The sequence below is a fragment of the Lotus japonicus genome, chromosome 3, assembly GCF_012489685.1.
Source record: "Lotus japonicus ecotype B-129 chromosome 3, LjGifu_v1.2".
NCBI lineage: Eukaryota > Viridiplantae > Streptophyta > Magnoliopsida > Fabales > Fabaceae > Lotus > Lotus japonicus.
In genome coordinates, this window is record NC_080043.1 from 66,875,522 (window position 1) to 66,889,132 (window position 13,611).

At 37.5% G+C, this 13,611-nt stretch overlaps 1 protein-coding gene across 2 annotated transcripts; it reads right to left on the minus strand.

Annotated features, from left to right (window-relative positions):
* LOC130745397 (uncharacterized) lies at positions 1 to 5,819 on the minus strand. 2 transcript variants are annotated; one of them, XM_057597611.1, is made up of 5 exons: positions 5,773 to 5,819; positions 5,468 to 5,555; positions 4,026 to 4,609; positions 978 to 1,153; positions 1 to 887 (listed from the first exon to the last, which is right to left on the minus strand). In XM_057597611.1, the coding sequence occupies exons 2-5, from the start codon at positions 5,487 to 5,489 to the stop codon at positions 434 to 436; spliced, it is 1,236 nt and encodes a 411-aa protein (XP_057453594.1). In that variant the 5' UTR covers positions 5,490 to 5,555; positions 5,773 to 5,819; the 3' UTR covers positions 1 to 433. The 2 variants fall into 2 exon arrangements, with proteins under 2 accessions (XP_057453594.1, XP_057453593.1); XM_057597610.1 differs by having other exon boundaries at positions 5,735 to 5,814.
* Positions 5,820 to 13,611: the final 7,792 nt, after the last annotated feature.

A 13,611-nucleotide genomic window follows, 5' to 3' on the forward strand; every position in this document is an offset into this window, starting at 1 on the left:
GGCCACAGGAAATTGTAACGATTCCCATTGGAGCAAGGAAACAGAGTCCTATTTCACAAGATTATTTAAAAGATAACTTACCATGCTTTGGCATGTAAAAGTATCAATCCTAACTACCCAAATCCTCATTCCCAGATGATTCTCCAGTCAACAAGTCAGCTTTACAGGTTGAAGCTCCCTCTCTCCTTAACTTAACAAAGACTACTTTGATGTTTAAGCAGCCACAGTAATAAGGAACTGAGCCACAACAAATTTTCTCTACATTTCATGAAGCAGAAACCTCACCACACAGCCAGGAAGACAAGCTTCCACTAGAGACAACACCATTACTTTCATAAGCCATTTCCACATATTTTTTTCATTTTTTCCCCTTTTTTTAACATAGAACATATAAGAAAACTTGAGATTTGATCATAGATCAAACGGTGCTCAGTTAGGCAGAAATCCATTCAAAGTAATGGCAGCGGGCACCTCTAGTTGCAGTCCAATTTCCACATCCAAAGAAAAGGTTCCCATGCTTGGGCCCTGGCTTCCTGATCATGCCCCTACTGCTTTTCACCCCACAGAAACAGCAAGGGTGGTACTGAACGATGGGGGTATTCATATCCTTTGCTTTGTAGGGGTAATGAGGGAAAACACTCATTTGTTCAGGAGACTGCTTCCACATCAGTGATCGATCAGAAGTCTGCCACATAATGGAATTGGTAATGGAAAATTTGAAACCCTTATGCATGAGCAGAGCCAGCAGGCGAGCAGTATTTTTAGCATCATCAAGGCCACAATGAGCACGACCCTGCCAAGCCAAGCCAGCAATCTCAACAGCCTCCTTCAGATTACACTTCACAGCACCAAATACCTCACGGAAAGGAATCCTTAAGTTGATCCAGCTAGCACAAGTTAAGAAGAAGATAAACAAAAGTTAGTTGAAACGAAATCCTGATAAACATGGATCATCATTTCTATAATGCAACATTTACCGGTTGAAATAAGGAGGTTTTCGTATTTTCTTGAATCGGCACTCAGATTCAAGCATCACACGGCAATCCCAGTTAGACCATGTAACCACAGCAAAGTTGGCGTTCTTTATTCCCTTCTTCTCAAGCCACTTGTCATGCCTAAGTAGAGCCTCACTCAAAGTAACACCTCTGTCCACCTGAACCATATAGTAAGAAATACGGTTAACAATCTTCACCAATAGCCAAGAATGAATAGGCAAATGTAATACTTGATTAGCTACAGATAGGTTATAAAAAGATACAGCATAGAAATATGTCTATCATCCAATGTCAGTTTGTGATCATACTTATGGTGTGCTCACAAAGGTTGTATGTGGGCAAAAGCATCTATCCATACCTACCATGCCTAAGTAAAGCTCCTTTATAATACCACATGTCTTAACTGGGGCAATCTCAAAATGGTTATTCATTATCTAATCCGACAGCACACACACACACACACAAATGGCTGCCGCTAAAGATGCAGGGATGTAAATTGTGTGAGAAGCAATCACAGGTGCACTCCATGTCCCCATTTACAGACCCACTTGACATGAATTTCTACTTAATGTCCAGGTTCCCCACAACTTTTCCACTTTCAAATTAATCACTTCAAATCATTTGATATTATATACAATGCCAACCAATAGTAGAATGTTAGATTTCAATTACTTGACACATTGGATAAAGAAATAGAAACAGAATATGCTCAAACTGAATATTGTACACATTATTCTGACAATCATAACTGCAATGTATTGTTATAAAGAGTATAAAATCCGTACCATGGAGAAAATACAGTGCAAGTTCAGGCAAATTAATCAAAATTCAATAAGTAGACCAAAGTCTAGATAGCTAGAACTAGATGGGATTAAGCATGTGTATAATGAGAAGTATTATCTTTTTAACACTTAGGTAAACAGTGTTGGTTAGCTCCAATTTAGGAAATGATTCCTCTTATAATTAATCCAGAACATAGATATTGCTAGAATCAAATGGCACGTTTAAGCACATATATAATGAGTAAATCGTAGGCATTGCTAGTATTGGCTGCCATTAACTCTTAGGTAACTAGTGTAGGTTTGCTCTCTAAGAACATTTTACTCATAAAGGGTTTTTATCCACGGATATCCGCAAGTGTGGATAATTTTGACATCCCTACTTGTGGCCATAGGATATACACAACTATTTGGCCTCAATTATCGAAATGCTTTTTCTTTTGTGGCCAAAATAACTATTTTTCCTCTTTGTTGTGAAGGCTAGTAGGCTACCATTCATTAATGGCCACTTCATTAGTTAGATATTAATAAGGCCTTTCAGCATGGTGAGTTGCAATAAGCGGGTCTAGCAACAACTATGGGTCATACTGCACATGATGTGCCCAACTCAGATGCCACCTCTACTCTATGGACAAAAACAATCATCCTATGCTTGGTTTGGAAGGTTCAGTTATATCACCTGATCAATGCATTCACCTAGTTGTTCATGTAGATGACATTGTTGTCATGAGAAATGATTAGCCTAGCAACAAAATCTTGAACCAGAATTTTAAGCAACATCAGTCACACCACTATCAACAAAAGATTTGGACCCTCTAGTACTTTTTGGGGATTTCAGTTGCTCAATATAATGTCAGGATTGCCATCACACAAACAAAGTATGCTATAAAAATGCTTGAGGAAACAGCCATGTTGAACTACAACCCTAGTAATACTCCAAATGAACCCTAATGTCAAACTCCTACCAGGTTAGGTGGAGCAATTGACGAACCCTTGTAGATATAGATGTCTTGTCAGTAAACTCAACTACCTTAGAGTAGCTAGATCAAATATTATTCTTTTTGTAAGTGTAGGAAGTTAATTATTAAAGGCTCCTTGTTTTAGATAGTCATTGGGACTTTGTGGCCCGCATTCTGAGATAAATCAATAGTGCACCGAGTAAAGGGTTACTTTATGAAAACAAAGGCAAAGCTGAAGTTGTTGGTTATTCAAATGCTGGTTGAGCAAGTTCACCATTGATAGAAGCTTAATTTCAGCATATTTAGTTTTTGTAGGAGGTAACATAATCTCATGAGGAGTGAAAACACAAAATACTTGCTAGATCCAGTGAGTGGTCGAGTACAATACTATTGCAATTGGCAATATCTACCTAGAAGTCTAGAACTAATATGGTTAAACAGTTGCTTCACAAGCTTGAATTGGGAAATGTTATGGAAATGAAACTGATTTGAGACAGCCAAGCTGCAGTACAAATTGTGTCTATCCCAGTAACATGAAAGAGCAGAACACAGAGATTGATTGTCATTTTGAACACTACTCATTCTATTAAATAAATAAAAAAGGAGTTGGCTTAAATATTCACCAAATCCCTTTGAAGGCCTTAGGTCAACTTTATGGACTAACTTAGGGTGAGCATTAAAATCTGTTAGACTAAAGCACATTCATAATTAGTATTAGGTTTAAACACATGAGTAGCTGTCATTACTGATAGATTCATTTGGTTGGCTCTAATGTAGTGTAGAAAATGATTCATCTAGCCATTACTACTGTAAACAGTATAAATAATTACCCATTTGGAAAAATTAGACAATTCTTCTCAAATCAAACCTTGACAAACTTGTTGTTTTGCTAATACTCCCGAGTAGACAATCAGACTAGCCAATGAGATGGGGATATATAGCTCATTTGGAACCACGTCCCAGTGGTCCTATATGCATGTCTATTAGAAGCTACCCGTTGGAGCTTAACATGAAACGTGCCTAGGAGTGTGTATGGACCTTATTACCAAACATGCACATAGACTACTGTAGAAATTACTTTCACGGTGTGCCAGGAAGTTAGCTTTTACAATTACAAACATTGTAGAAATCACCATATTTGATATGCACATAGCAATGTAATTGTTAGTCCAATAACAAGGACAAAATGAAGAGTTGAAAAGATCACAGAAGAAAGACATAATGGTTTGTCCTGTTTTTTTTTTTTGTATCACTTCATCATGGTTAAAAGGTAAGATTTTTTCTTAACACACCTGAATTTGCTGGATACCAGTCAGATCCTTGCAGAAATCAGTCAGATGCTGATTGCAGGTAGGCCTCACATATGTTTGGAAACATGCTTCCAGCTGGCCAGTCACACTACTCACTATGACAGATGGGAACTCAATTATTTCTTGAGGGTGGGGATTTTTATCCTTATCACAGGTAGCCTCGAAGTCTATGACCACGAAATATTGAAATTCCTGAAATTGCTCCCGGGGGTAACTCTGAGCGAACATATTAGCTGGAACATACTGAAGCTGGTTCTCGACAGGATAAGGATAAAAGTGGCTCTCAAAAGCATTCATTGGGCATTGGTGCACTTTGGGAGAGTGAAAATGGCAGGATGTCCAGGTGTTGTACTCATGGTGATAAGTAGGTTTACTGTGAAATTCATTGGAAGGCTCCAGAAACTCACTGCCAAGACGGCGGTTAGGTTCAGAAACATCCCCAGCTGGATGAGTACCAGGATCATTTTTTAGCTCTGTAATAGAACTCCCATTACACTGAAAAGTGCTAGGGAATCCCTTTCCCTGGAGGCATTTCAGAGATGCCTCGCAGGTTATTTGCATATTTTCTGCACAAAAAAGAAAGAAACAGTTTCAAAATGAACCTCAGTATAAATATCGAAAATATAACATCTAAATGGTCAGAGATTGCAAACACTGTTTGCACAAAGAGGAAACGGAGATATAGGGACAGATTTCCTCAAAAGGAGTGGATTGTAAACAACACTGGAATATGTCTCAGCTTCTCAAGAGATATGATTAGTTTTCAAATACTCAAAAATGCAGAATCAAGAACCAAAAGATATCCTAGCATGAAAAAAAACCCTTACCCTGTTACCCATACTACATTATCCAAAGAGTAATCTGCATCAAAATAACATAATACGAACAAACATAAACCGATTTCTCCATGCAGGCTAATGTTCACTCCTAGCATGCTTTTCACTCATTCTTCACATCTCTGCTCCACAGCATCCATCAGACTCAAACTCCCAACTCTTCATCCGAGCCACTACCCACTTGTGCTCCCCACTCCCACAATCCAAATCGACCACCCCAGTCCCAAAAATGCAAAACCCACAATTTCCTCAGTTTAGCCAGTAAATTCAGACCCAAACCAAGTCCAGAACAACTCATTGAAACCCAATTCACACACACATTGCTCCCAACCACACCAAACATGCGATCAAACAAAAATTGAACCACCCAGAAGCAAACACACACTGACCTAGTACTCCCAACAACCAAAATTTCCCCACACACCAACACACACAAATGCAACAAAATGTACCCCCAAACAAACACAAAAATCAAAGAAAAATCGAATCACACAAAAAAAATTGGCATTACAATGAGGATCGTACCAGAATTAAACCAAACAATCACAGCACGATAAACAAAAAAGCCAATTAAGCAACAAAAATAACCTGAATTTTCAAGGGCCATCATGATCGTGAATATATATGAGATCGACGAGCGAGAACATCAGATCCTCCAGTAGAATCAAAATCCTCCCTGCGCCACAAAAAGAAATCAAAATCAAAACGAACCGAAACCAGAATCACAAAAGCCCTCACGCAAACAGAGAGAAAGCATGAGAAAACGGAAGAGAAAACGCGAGAAAAAGAACACGGAGAAGAAGAAGAAAACAGAGGAATGTAGAGAGAGAAAGAGCGAAGAGAAGAGAAGAGAACCTGGCTGTGGAGAGAGAAAGGGGTTAGAGTGAAATTACCTGTGAGATGAGATTTTTTTATATATACGCAAAGCTTCTCTTACTTCTTTGTGTTTGTGTTCCGCAAGTTTAAGTATTTCAAGGAGAAGAGTAGGCCCCACGTCACAGTCAAAATTATAATTCATTAAAAGTTTATATTCTTTAAGTGAAAAAAAAAATCAAAATAATTAAGGACTAATTGGGTTAACTTCAACACGTTCAGGGACATATGGATTGGGTGGGGAAGGTCTAGAGATAAATTTCTGACGGGTGCAATTTATCTTTCTAATGTATCAAAAAAAAAGTTCAACATGTTCGATTTCTATTTAGAATTCAGGTTTGAGTCCGTGGTAATTCCAGCTTCAATAGCCTATATTTAAGTTGTTATAGTTAAAAAAGCTCATAGTTGGTCCTCGGGTTGGGTCAATCTATCCGCCTCTGGCGTGCATTAGTCGGCAGGTGAAAGAATAAATTTGGCTGGAAGAGTTAGTCTTATCATGATGAGATGCTTCCGATTAGAACCGATAAAAAAAAAAGTAAAAGTAAAAAAAATGGGAAGAAACTGCTTCTGAGGTGAGGGACACGTGTCGAGCGTGCGGAGGGAGCGTTACGCAGTGAGAGTGGGTTAGGGTAACTTTTTGAGTGTGGCGTGAGATATTTTTCGCTGTGTGTGAGCACCGCTTAACGGTTGCGGAACAACCTCAACCGTCAGATTTCACTGCTTTTTCCAGTTTGTGAGGGTTTGATTATTTGTGGCCGTTTGATTGAGTCAGTTTCACGTGGGTCCCGTGATGATGCATGTGTAAATTAATTTGTTTTGTGTGATTTTGAGTGGTTGGAGACTTGGAGCCGAAGCCAAACAGAAGTTAAGTTACTGCTAACTGGCTCATTTTCCATGTTAATTAATATTAATATTTCCAAATTCCGAGAGAAATAAATATGGAAAATACTTAATGACTACCTTATGAGCATAGCTTAAGGAATAAGTATGGGAAATAATTTATTGGAATATATATTGTATTTAATATTATAAATACGCTAAATTGCGTGCTTTTTAAGTAAATATTTTTTACTTCTTATCATTGTTCCAAGTACATTCATTAGTGGATCAATAATTATTTTTTGATATTAAAAGAAAGTTAAATAGAAACTTAACCCACTAATCCATGCGATTTTATTTTATTTTTTTCAAATCACTTTCAATTTTTTTTTTTAAATTTAAACGCATAATTGGCGATTTTTTATTTTGGTTGAAGCGATATATCTTGTTTTTTGGCATTGGAACACGAGTGACCCCTAATATGCACCCATTTTAGAGTAGTGCAATTTTACACCACTTTTTTTTAATCCATTATAACAGGTCAACACATCTTTTTTTAAGCAAATTTAATATATAACAAATTTTTAATGATACTTTTTTTAAAAAAATATAATGTGTTGACCTATTATAACTATTCAAAGTAAGTGGTGTAAAATTGCAGCACTTTAAAAGTTGTGCATATTAGGTGAACCCTGGAACATAGAGTAAAAATGAGATATTCTATATTTTATCAAAGAAGGCTAGCGGGGCCACAATTCCTAAAATTTTAATTTCTTTATTAATTATGTGTATTTTTATTTTTATTTTTAATCCATTTCCCAAATTATTTCAGTACTTCAAAAAAAAATTGGGATAGTAAGAACAAGGCTAAAGGTAGAGTACTCTGTACTTGGTAAAAAATAAATAGATGATGAGATACATGGTCGGTCCAAGAGTAAAGTCATCCAAGCAACTGCTTTAGGCCTCCAATTTTTTATTTATTTTACAAGTAAAAAATTCCTCAAATTTCTTTTGACCAAGTCAAAAAGGCCTCAATTTTTTTTTACTTAGTAAAAAAGGCACAAAAAAAAAGTCTCATTTTAAACTTTGCTTTATGCCTCATTTAGTGTTTGGCAGGCCCTGGGGAGATACATGTGCTTATACCAAAAAAAGAAGGTTGTATTTCACCTTATTAAAGGGAAAAGCTCATGGCATTTTTCTTTGTGAAGAAGTGAAAAAGATAAACTACACAAAGTCGGCACAGCAATGTCAGTCAGAAACTAAAAGCGGATTCAACTCAATAAAGAGCAAAAACCAAGATTGGAGAGGAACCTAGAAACACTTACCCAACAAGGCTAGCAGATTCATGATATTTTGTTGCATGTGACTTGCAAGTTAATTTTAACCATAATATTTCATTACTTTTTCAAAGAATCTTAAGAGTTTGATAACCAATTTCATTGAATGGAACATTATCTCATTAGACAATACTCTTACAAAATAATTTTAGTTGTTAAATTTCGTCAGCTTTCCAGATTTTACGGGTGTGGTTATTAATTTCATTGAATGACAATGTTTATTCACATCAATTTCGATCGTTGGATTTCGTCATCTTTTTGACTTTTAAGGGTGTGATATTCAATTTCATTGAATGTATTGTTTTCATCTCGGCGTCATGATGACGTTTGTGCATTCTTTCCTTTATTGCAGTTATGAGTTGTTAGTGTTTCATCATGTATGAGTTATTACATGATCCATAAGCTTCGATCATTGTAATTAAAATGTGTTGCTTGAACTCCAGGTTCAATGTTCGATCATCAAGAGTCGCACTAGGAAACGCTTACCCAACAAGGCTAGCATATTCATGATACTTTGTTGCATGTGACTTGCAAGTTAATTTTAACCATAATATTTCATTATTTTTCAAAGAATTTTAAGAGTTTGATAACCAATTTCATTGAATGGAACATTATCTCTACGGCCCTGCCATTAAGATTATATGGTTTTACTCGCTTTCAAAATCAAAGCATGAAAATAGTAAGAACAAGGCAAAGGTACTCCGTACTTGGTAACAAATAAATAGATGTGGAGATACATGGTCGGCCCAAGAGTAAAGTCACCCAAGCAACTGCTTTAGGCCTCCAATTTTTTATTTTTTTTACCAAGTAAAGAAGTCCTCAACTTTTTTTTACCAAGTCAAAAAGGCCTCAAATTTTTTTACTTAGTCAAAAAGGGCCAAAAAAATATCTCATTTTAAACTTTGCTTTAGGCCTCATTTAGTGTTGGGCCGGCCATGGGGAGACATGTGCTTATACCAAAAAAAGAAGGTTGGATTTCACCTTATTAAAGGGAAAAGAAAGCTCATGGCATTTTTTTTGTGAAGAAGTGAAAAAGATAAACTACACAGTCGGAACATCAACGTCAGTCATAAACTAAAAGCGGATTCAACTCAATAAGGAGCAAAAACCAAGATTGGAGAGGAACCTAGAAACACTTACCCAATAAGGCTAGTAGATTCATGATATTTTGTTGCATGTGACTTGCAAGTTAATTTTAACCATAATATTTCATTACTTTTCAAAGAATCTTAAGAGTTTGATAACCAATTTCATTGAATGGAACATTATCTCCTTAGACAATACTCTTGCAAAATAATTTTATTTGTTAAATTTCGTCAGCTTTCCAGATTTTACGGGTGTGATTATTAATTTCATTGAATGACAATGTTTATTCACATCAATTCCGATCGTTGGATTTCGTCATCTTTTTGACTTTTAAGGGTGTGATATTCAATTTCATTGAATGTATTGTTTTCATCTCGGCGTCATGATGACATTTGTGCATTCTTTCCTTTATTGCAGTTATGAGCGGTTAGTGTTTCATCATACATGAGTTATTACATGATCCATAAGCTTCGATCGTTGTAATTAAAATTTGTTGCTTGAACTCCAGGTTCAATGTTCGATCATCAGGAGTCGCACTAGGAAACGCTTACCCAACAAGGCTAGCATATTCATGATACTTTGTTGCATGTGACTTGCAAGTTAATTTTAACATTTCATTACTTTTCAAAGAATTTTAAGAGTTTGATAACCAATTTCATTGAATGGAACATTATCTCATTAGACAATGCTCTTGCAAAATAATTTTTGTCGTTAAATTTCATCAGCTTTCCAGATTTTGCGGGTGTGATACTTAATTTCATTGAATGACAATGTTTATTCGCATCAATTTCGGTCGTTGGTGTTGGAACATGTTGCCTTGCATTTTGTCAAAACAACTGATTGTCGAAGCAGATGCCGTGGCATCTGACCTCGTGAAGCTAGGACATCAGTCCTCAGCTTGTGTTTCTGTTATGGGCCTTCTGAAGATTTGCTGAAGATATGTTTTTGAGTTACTTGAGGAGCAAGTAACTATCTCAGAAGGGTTTTAGTTGTTGGGTTGTTATTTGTTGAAACAATCTTTGTTAAAAGATTGATTTCTATCTTTACTTGTGCAGTAAGAAACCGAATCTATCAAGATTGCGTTTTCAAATTGCTGTTATTGGAATCTGTTTCTTCAGCCCGTGCTAACCCTAAAGCCCATGCTACCGCTGCTGAAGTCTATAAAAGGATGAAGACCTATAACGTGAAGCGGACCGAAGCTGATAGAGAGAGATCGTGTGTTTTAGGATTTGTTAGTGTGCTTCGTTCTTTGTTATTTGTGAATCCTCTTTGCTCACTGATTCTATAAAGCAAAGAAGGGTTCTGTGTTGTTTGATTACATTCAAACTCTGATTGTTCATTGTGTTTACCAATCACTGTGGCAGTGATTGAGAGAAAGTGAGAGGGGCTCTCATACTTAGGTTGAGATTCTAAGTAGAAATACACTGGGTAGATTAGGAAGTGAACTATGAACTGAGGTGTTCATGAGTGTCTGTAATTCCTGAATCTTGAGATAGTGGATTTCCTTTCTTTGGGTGCAAACCCTCCAGACGTAGGTGAAAGTTTTCACTGAACTGGGTTAACAACTTCTGAGTGTTATTGTTTTGTTGTTAAGTTTTGTTTATTGTTAAGCGATTGTCGAACCTCTTGTCCCAGCATCGTGTAGGACAATCGTATCAGAGGGAACCTGAATTACAATTGGTATCAGAGCAGGCACCCTGTTCTGGTTGGGTGAGCTCCAGGGAGTTTATTCAAGTTCTCATGGATAACAAGGAGGGAGGATCAGTCAATAGGCCACCCATTCTGGATGGTACTAACTATGACTACTGGAAGGTTCGCATGACAGCCTTTCTCAAATCGATTGACAACAAGACTTGGAAAGCTATTGTCAAGGGTTGGAAGCACCCCACTAAGGCTGAGGTTGAAGGCACCTCTACTACTGTTGTTGAAAAACCTGAAGAAGAATGGACCAGTGTTGAAGATGAAGCTGCACTTGGAAATTCAAAGGCTCTAAATGCTATTTTTAATGGAGTTGACAAGAATATGTTTAGGCTGATCAATACGTGTACTGTGGCAAAGGATGCTTGGGAAATTCTGAAAACTGCACATGAAGGAACTACTCGAGTGAGGATGTCAAGGCTTCAGATGCTTACTACTCAATTTGAAAATCTGATGATGACTGAAGAAGAGACTATTTCAGAATTCCACATGCGTGTCCGTGACTTGTCTAATGCTTCATTTGCTTTGGGAGAACCTATGTCAGATGAGAAGCTTGTAAGGAAGATCCTGAGATCTCTTCCTCAGAAGTTTGCTATGAAAGTCACTGCAATTGAGGAGGCTCAAGACATTGAGAACATGAAGGTTGATGAACTTATTGGCTCTTTGCAGACATTTGAGTTGAAACTGAGTGGAAAATCTGAGAAGAAGAATAAGAGTATTGCTTTTGTGTCAAACACTGATGAAGGTGATGATGAAGATTGTGAGGGTGAAAATCTGACTGAGGCTCTGGCCATGCTAGCAAGAAAATTCAACAGAGCATTGAGAAAGATTGATAAAAGAACCAGGCCTAATGTCCAGGACATGAAGTTCGATAACAAACCCAAATTTACTAATTCACAGAGGAAGACCAAAGAAGACGAAAAATCTGGTCAGAATAAAGGAGTGCAGTGTCATGAATGTGAAGGATATGGTCACATCAGATCTGAATGCGCCACTTATCTAAAGAAGCAGAAGAAAGGTATGATGGTAACTTGGTCAGATGAAGACACTGAAGATGAGGAGGAGATATCTGCAAACAAAGTCAATGCTTTCTCTGGAACTGTCTATGAGTCTGATACAAGTGATGAGGACATTACAGATGAGGAACTGGCTGAGACTTACAAGCTGCTACACATCAAGTGGGAAGAAGCATGTAAACTTGTGAGAGAAAAGCAAAGTGAGATAGAACAACTTGTCTCTCAGAATGAAAGGCTGAAAGAGCTCAGCACAAAGCTGAAGGAAGATCTGGAGGAATGGCAAAGTAAGTTTAATAATGCTGATGTTATGGAAAAGGCTAATCTAGTGGTGATTAATGCAGGACTTCAAGAGGAAGTGGCAACTCTGACAAGAAAGCTTGAAGCTACTCACAAATCTGTTAGAATGTTGAACAGTGGTTCTGATATGCTTGATGAAATTCTGAAGGAAACTAGCAAGCAAGGAGGGAGTTTGAAGGGAATTGGCTTTGACTATAGAACTGCAAACAAAGAAAATCAGAAAGGTTCAAAGAAATTTGTGTCTGCTGCGAAACAAACTGAATTCAAGAAGCCTAGAAATTATCAGTTGTCAGATTCATTGCCCAGACATGTACCTCAACATGTGAAATCCCAGCTCAAGCTTGAGAAGATTGTACCTTGGAAGTGTCACTACTGTGGTAAGAATGGTCAAATAAAGCCCTACTGTTACAGGTTATATGGTTATCCTCAGATGCACGATAAAAAACCTGTTCAGATGAGGAAGGAATGGAAGCCCAAGGGTGAAGTCAGATGTCAGGTAGCTTACACGTCCTTCAGAGCATCATCAAAGGAAGATTGGTATTTTGATAGTGGCTGCTCAAAGCACATGACAGGAAACAAGAGCTTCTTGCAAGATATCAGAAGTCACTCCACTAACTATGTCACTTTTGGAGATGGAGCTAAAGGAAAGATCAAGGGAGTAGGAAAGCTTGTTAGCACAGAATCTCCTAACTTGAACAATGTGTTACTTGTAAATGGCTTAACTGCCAACCTAATCAGCATAAGTCAACTGTGTGATCAAGGGTATGATGTGAAGTTCAATAAGATAGAATGTGTTGTGACCACTGACGATGAGAGAGTTGTGATGAGAGGAGTCAGATCAAAGGACAACTGTTGCATGTGGACATCAGAAGAAAAAGCTCATGTTTCCAGATGTTTGTTAACTAAAGAAGATGAGGTGAATGTATGGCATCAAAGACTAGGACATCTCAACTACAGGAGCATGCAAAAGATCATTGCTGATGAAGCAATAAGGGGATTGCCCAATTTGAGCTTGGGAGAAGGAAAGCTATGTGGAGAATGTCAGATTGGTAAGCAAACCAAGGTGCCACACAAGATGCTCCAGCATCAGACCACGACGAAGGTTCTGGAATTGCTTCACATGGATCTCATGGGTCCCATGCAGGTTGAAAGCTTGGGAGGAAAAAGGTATGTGTTTGTCTGTGTAGATGATTTTTCAAGGTATACATGGGTTGAATTTATGAGAGAAAAATCAGAGACTTTTGAAATATGCAAGAATTTATGTTTGAGACTTCAGAATGAGAAGGACTGTGTGATTGTAAGAATCAGAAGTGATCATGGAAGAGAGTTTGAGAATTCAAAATTCTTGGAGTTCTGTGGAACTGAAGGTATTAGCCATGAATTTTCTGCCCCCATCACTCCACAGCAGAATGGAATTGTTGAAAGGAAAAATAGAACTCTCCAGGAATCAGCTAGAGTAATGTTACATGCTAAGAAGATTCCACACCAATTCTGGGCTGAAGCCATGAGTACTGCTTGTTACATACATAATAGAGTCACCATCAGGGCAGGGACATCCTCTACACAATATGAGCTATGGAAAGGTAGAAAGCCGTCTGTAAAATAC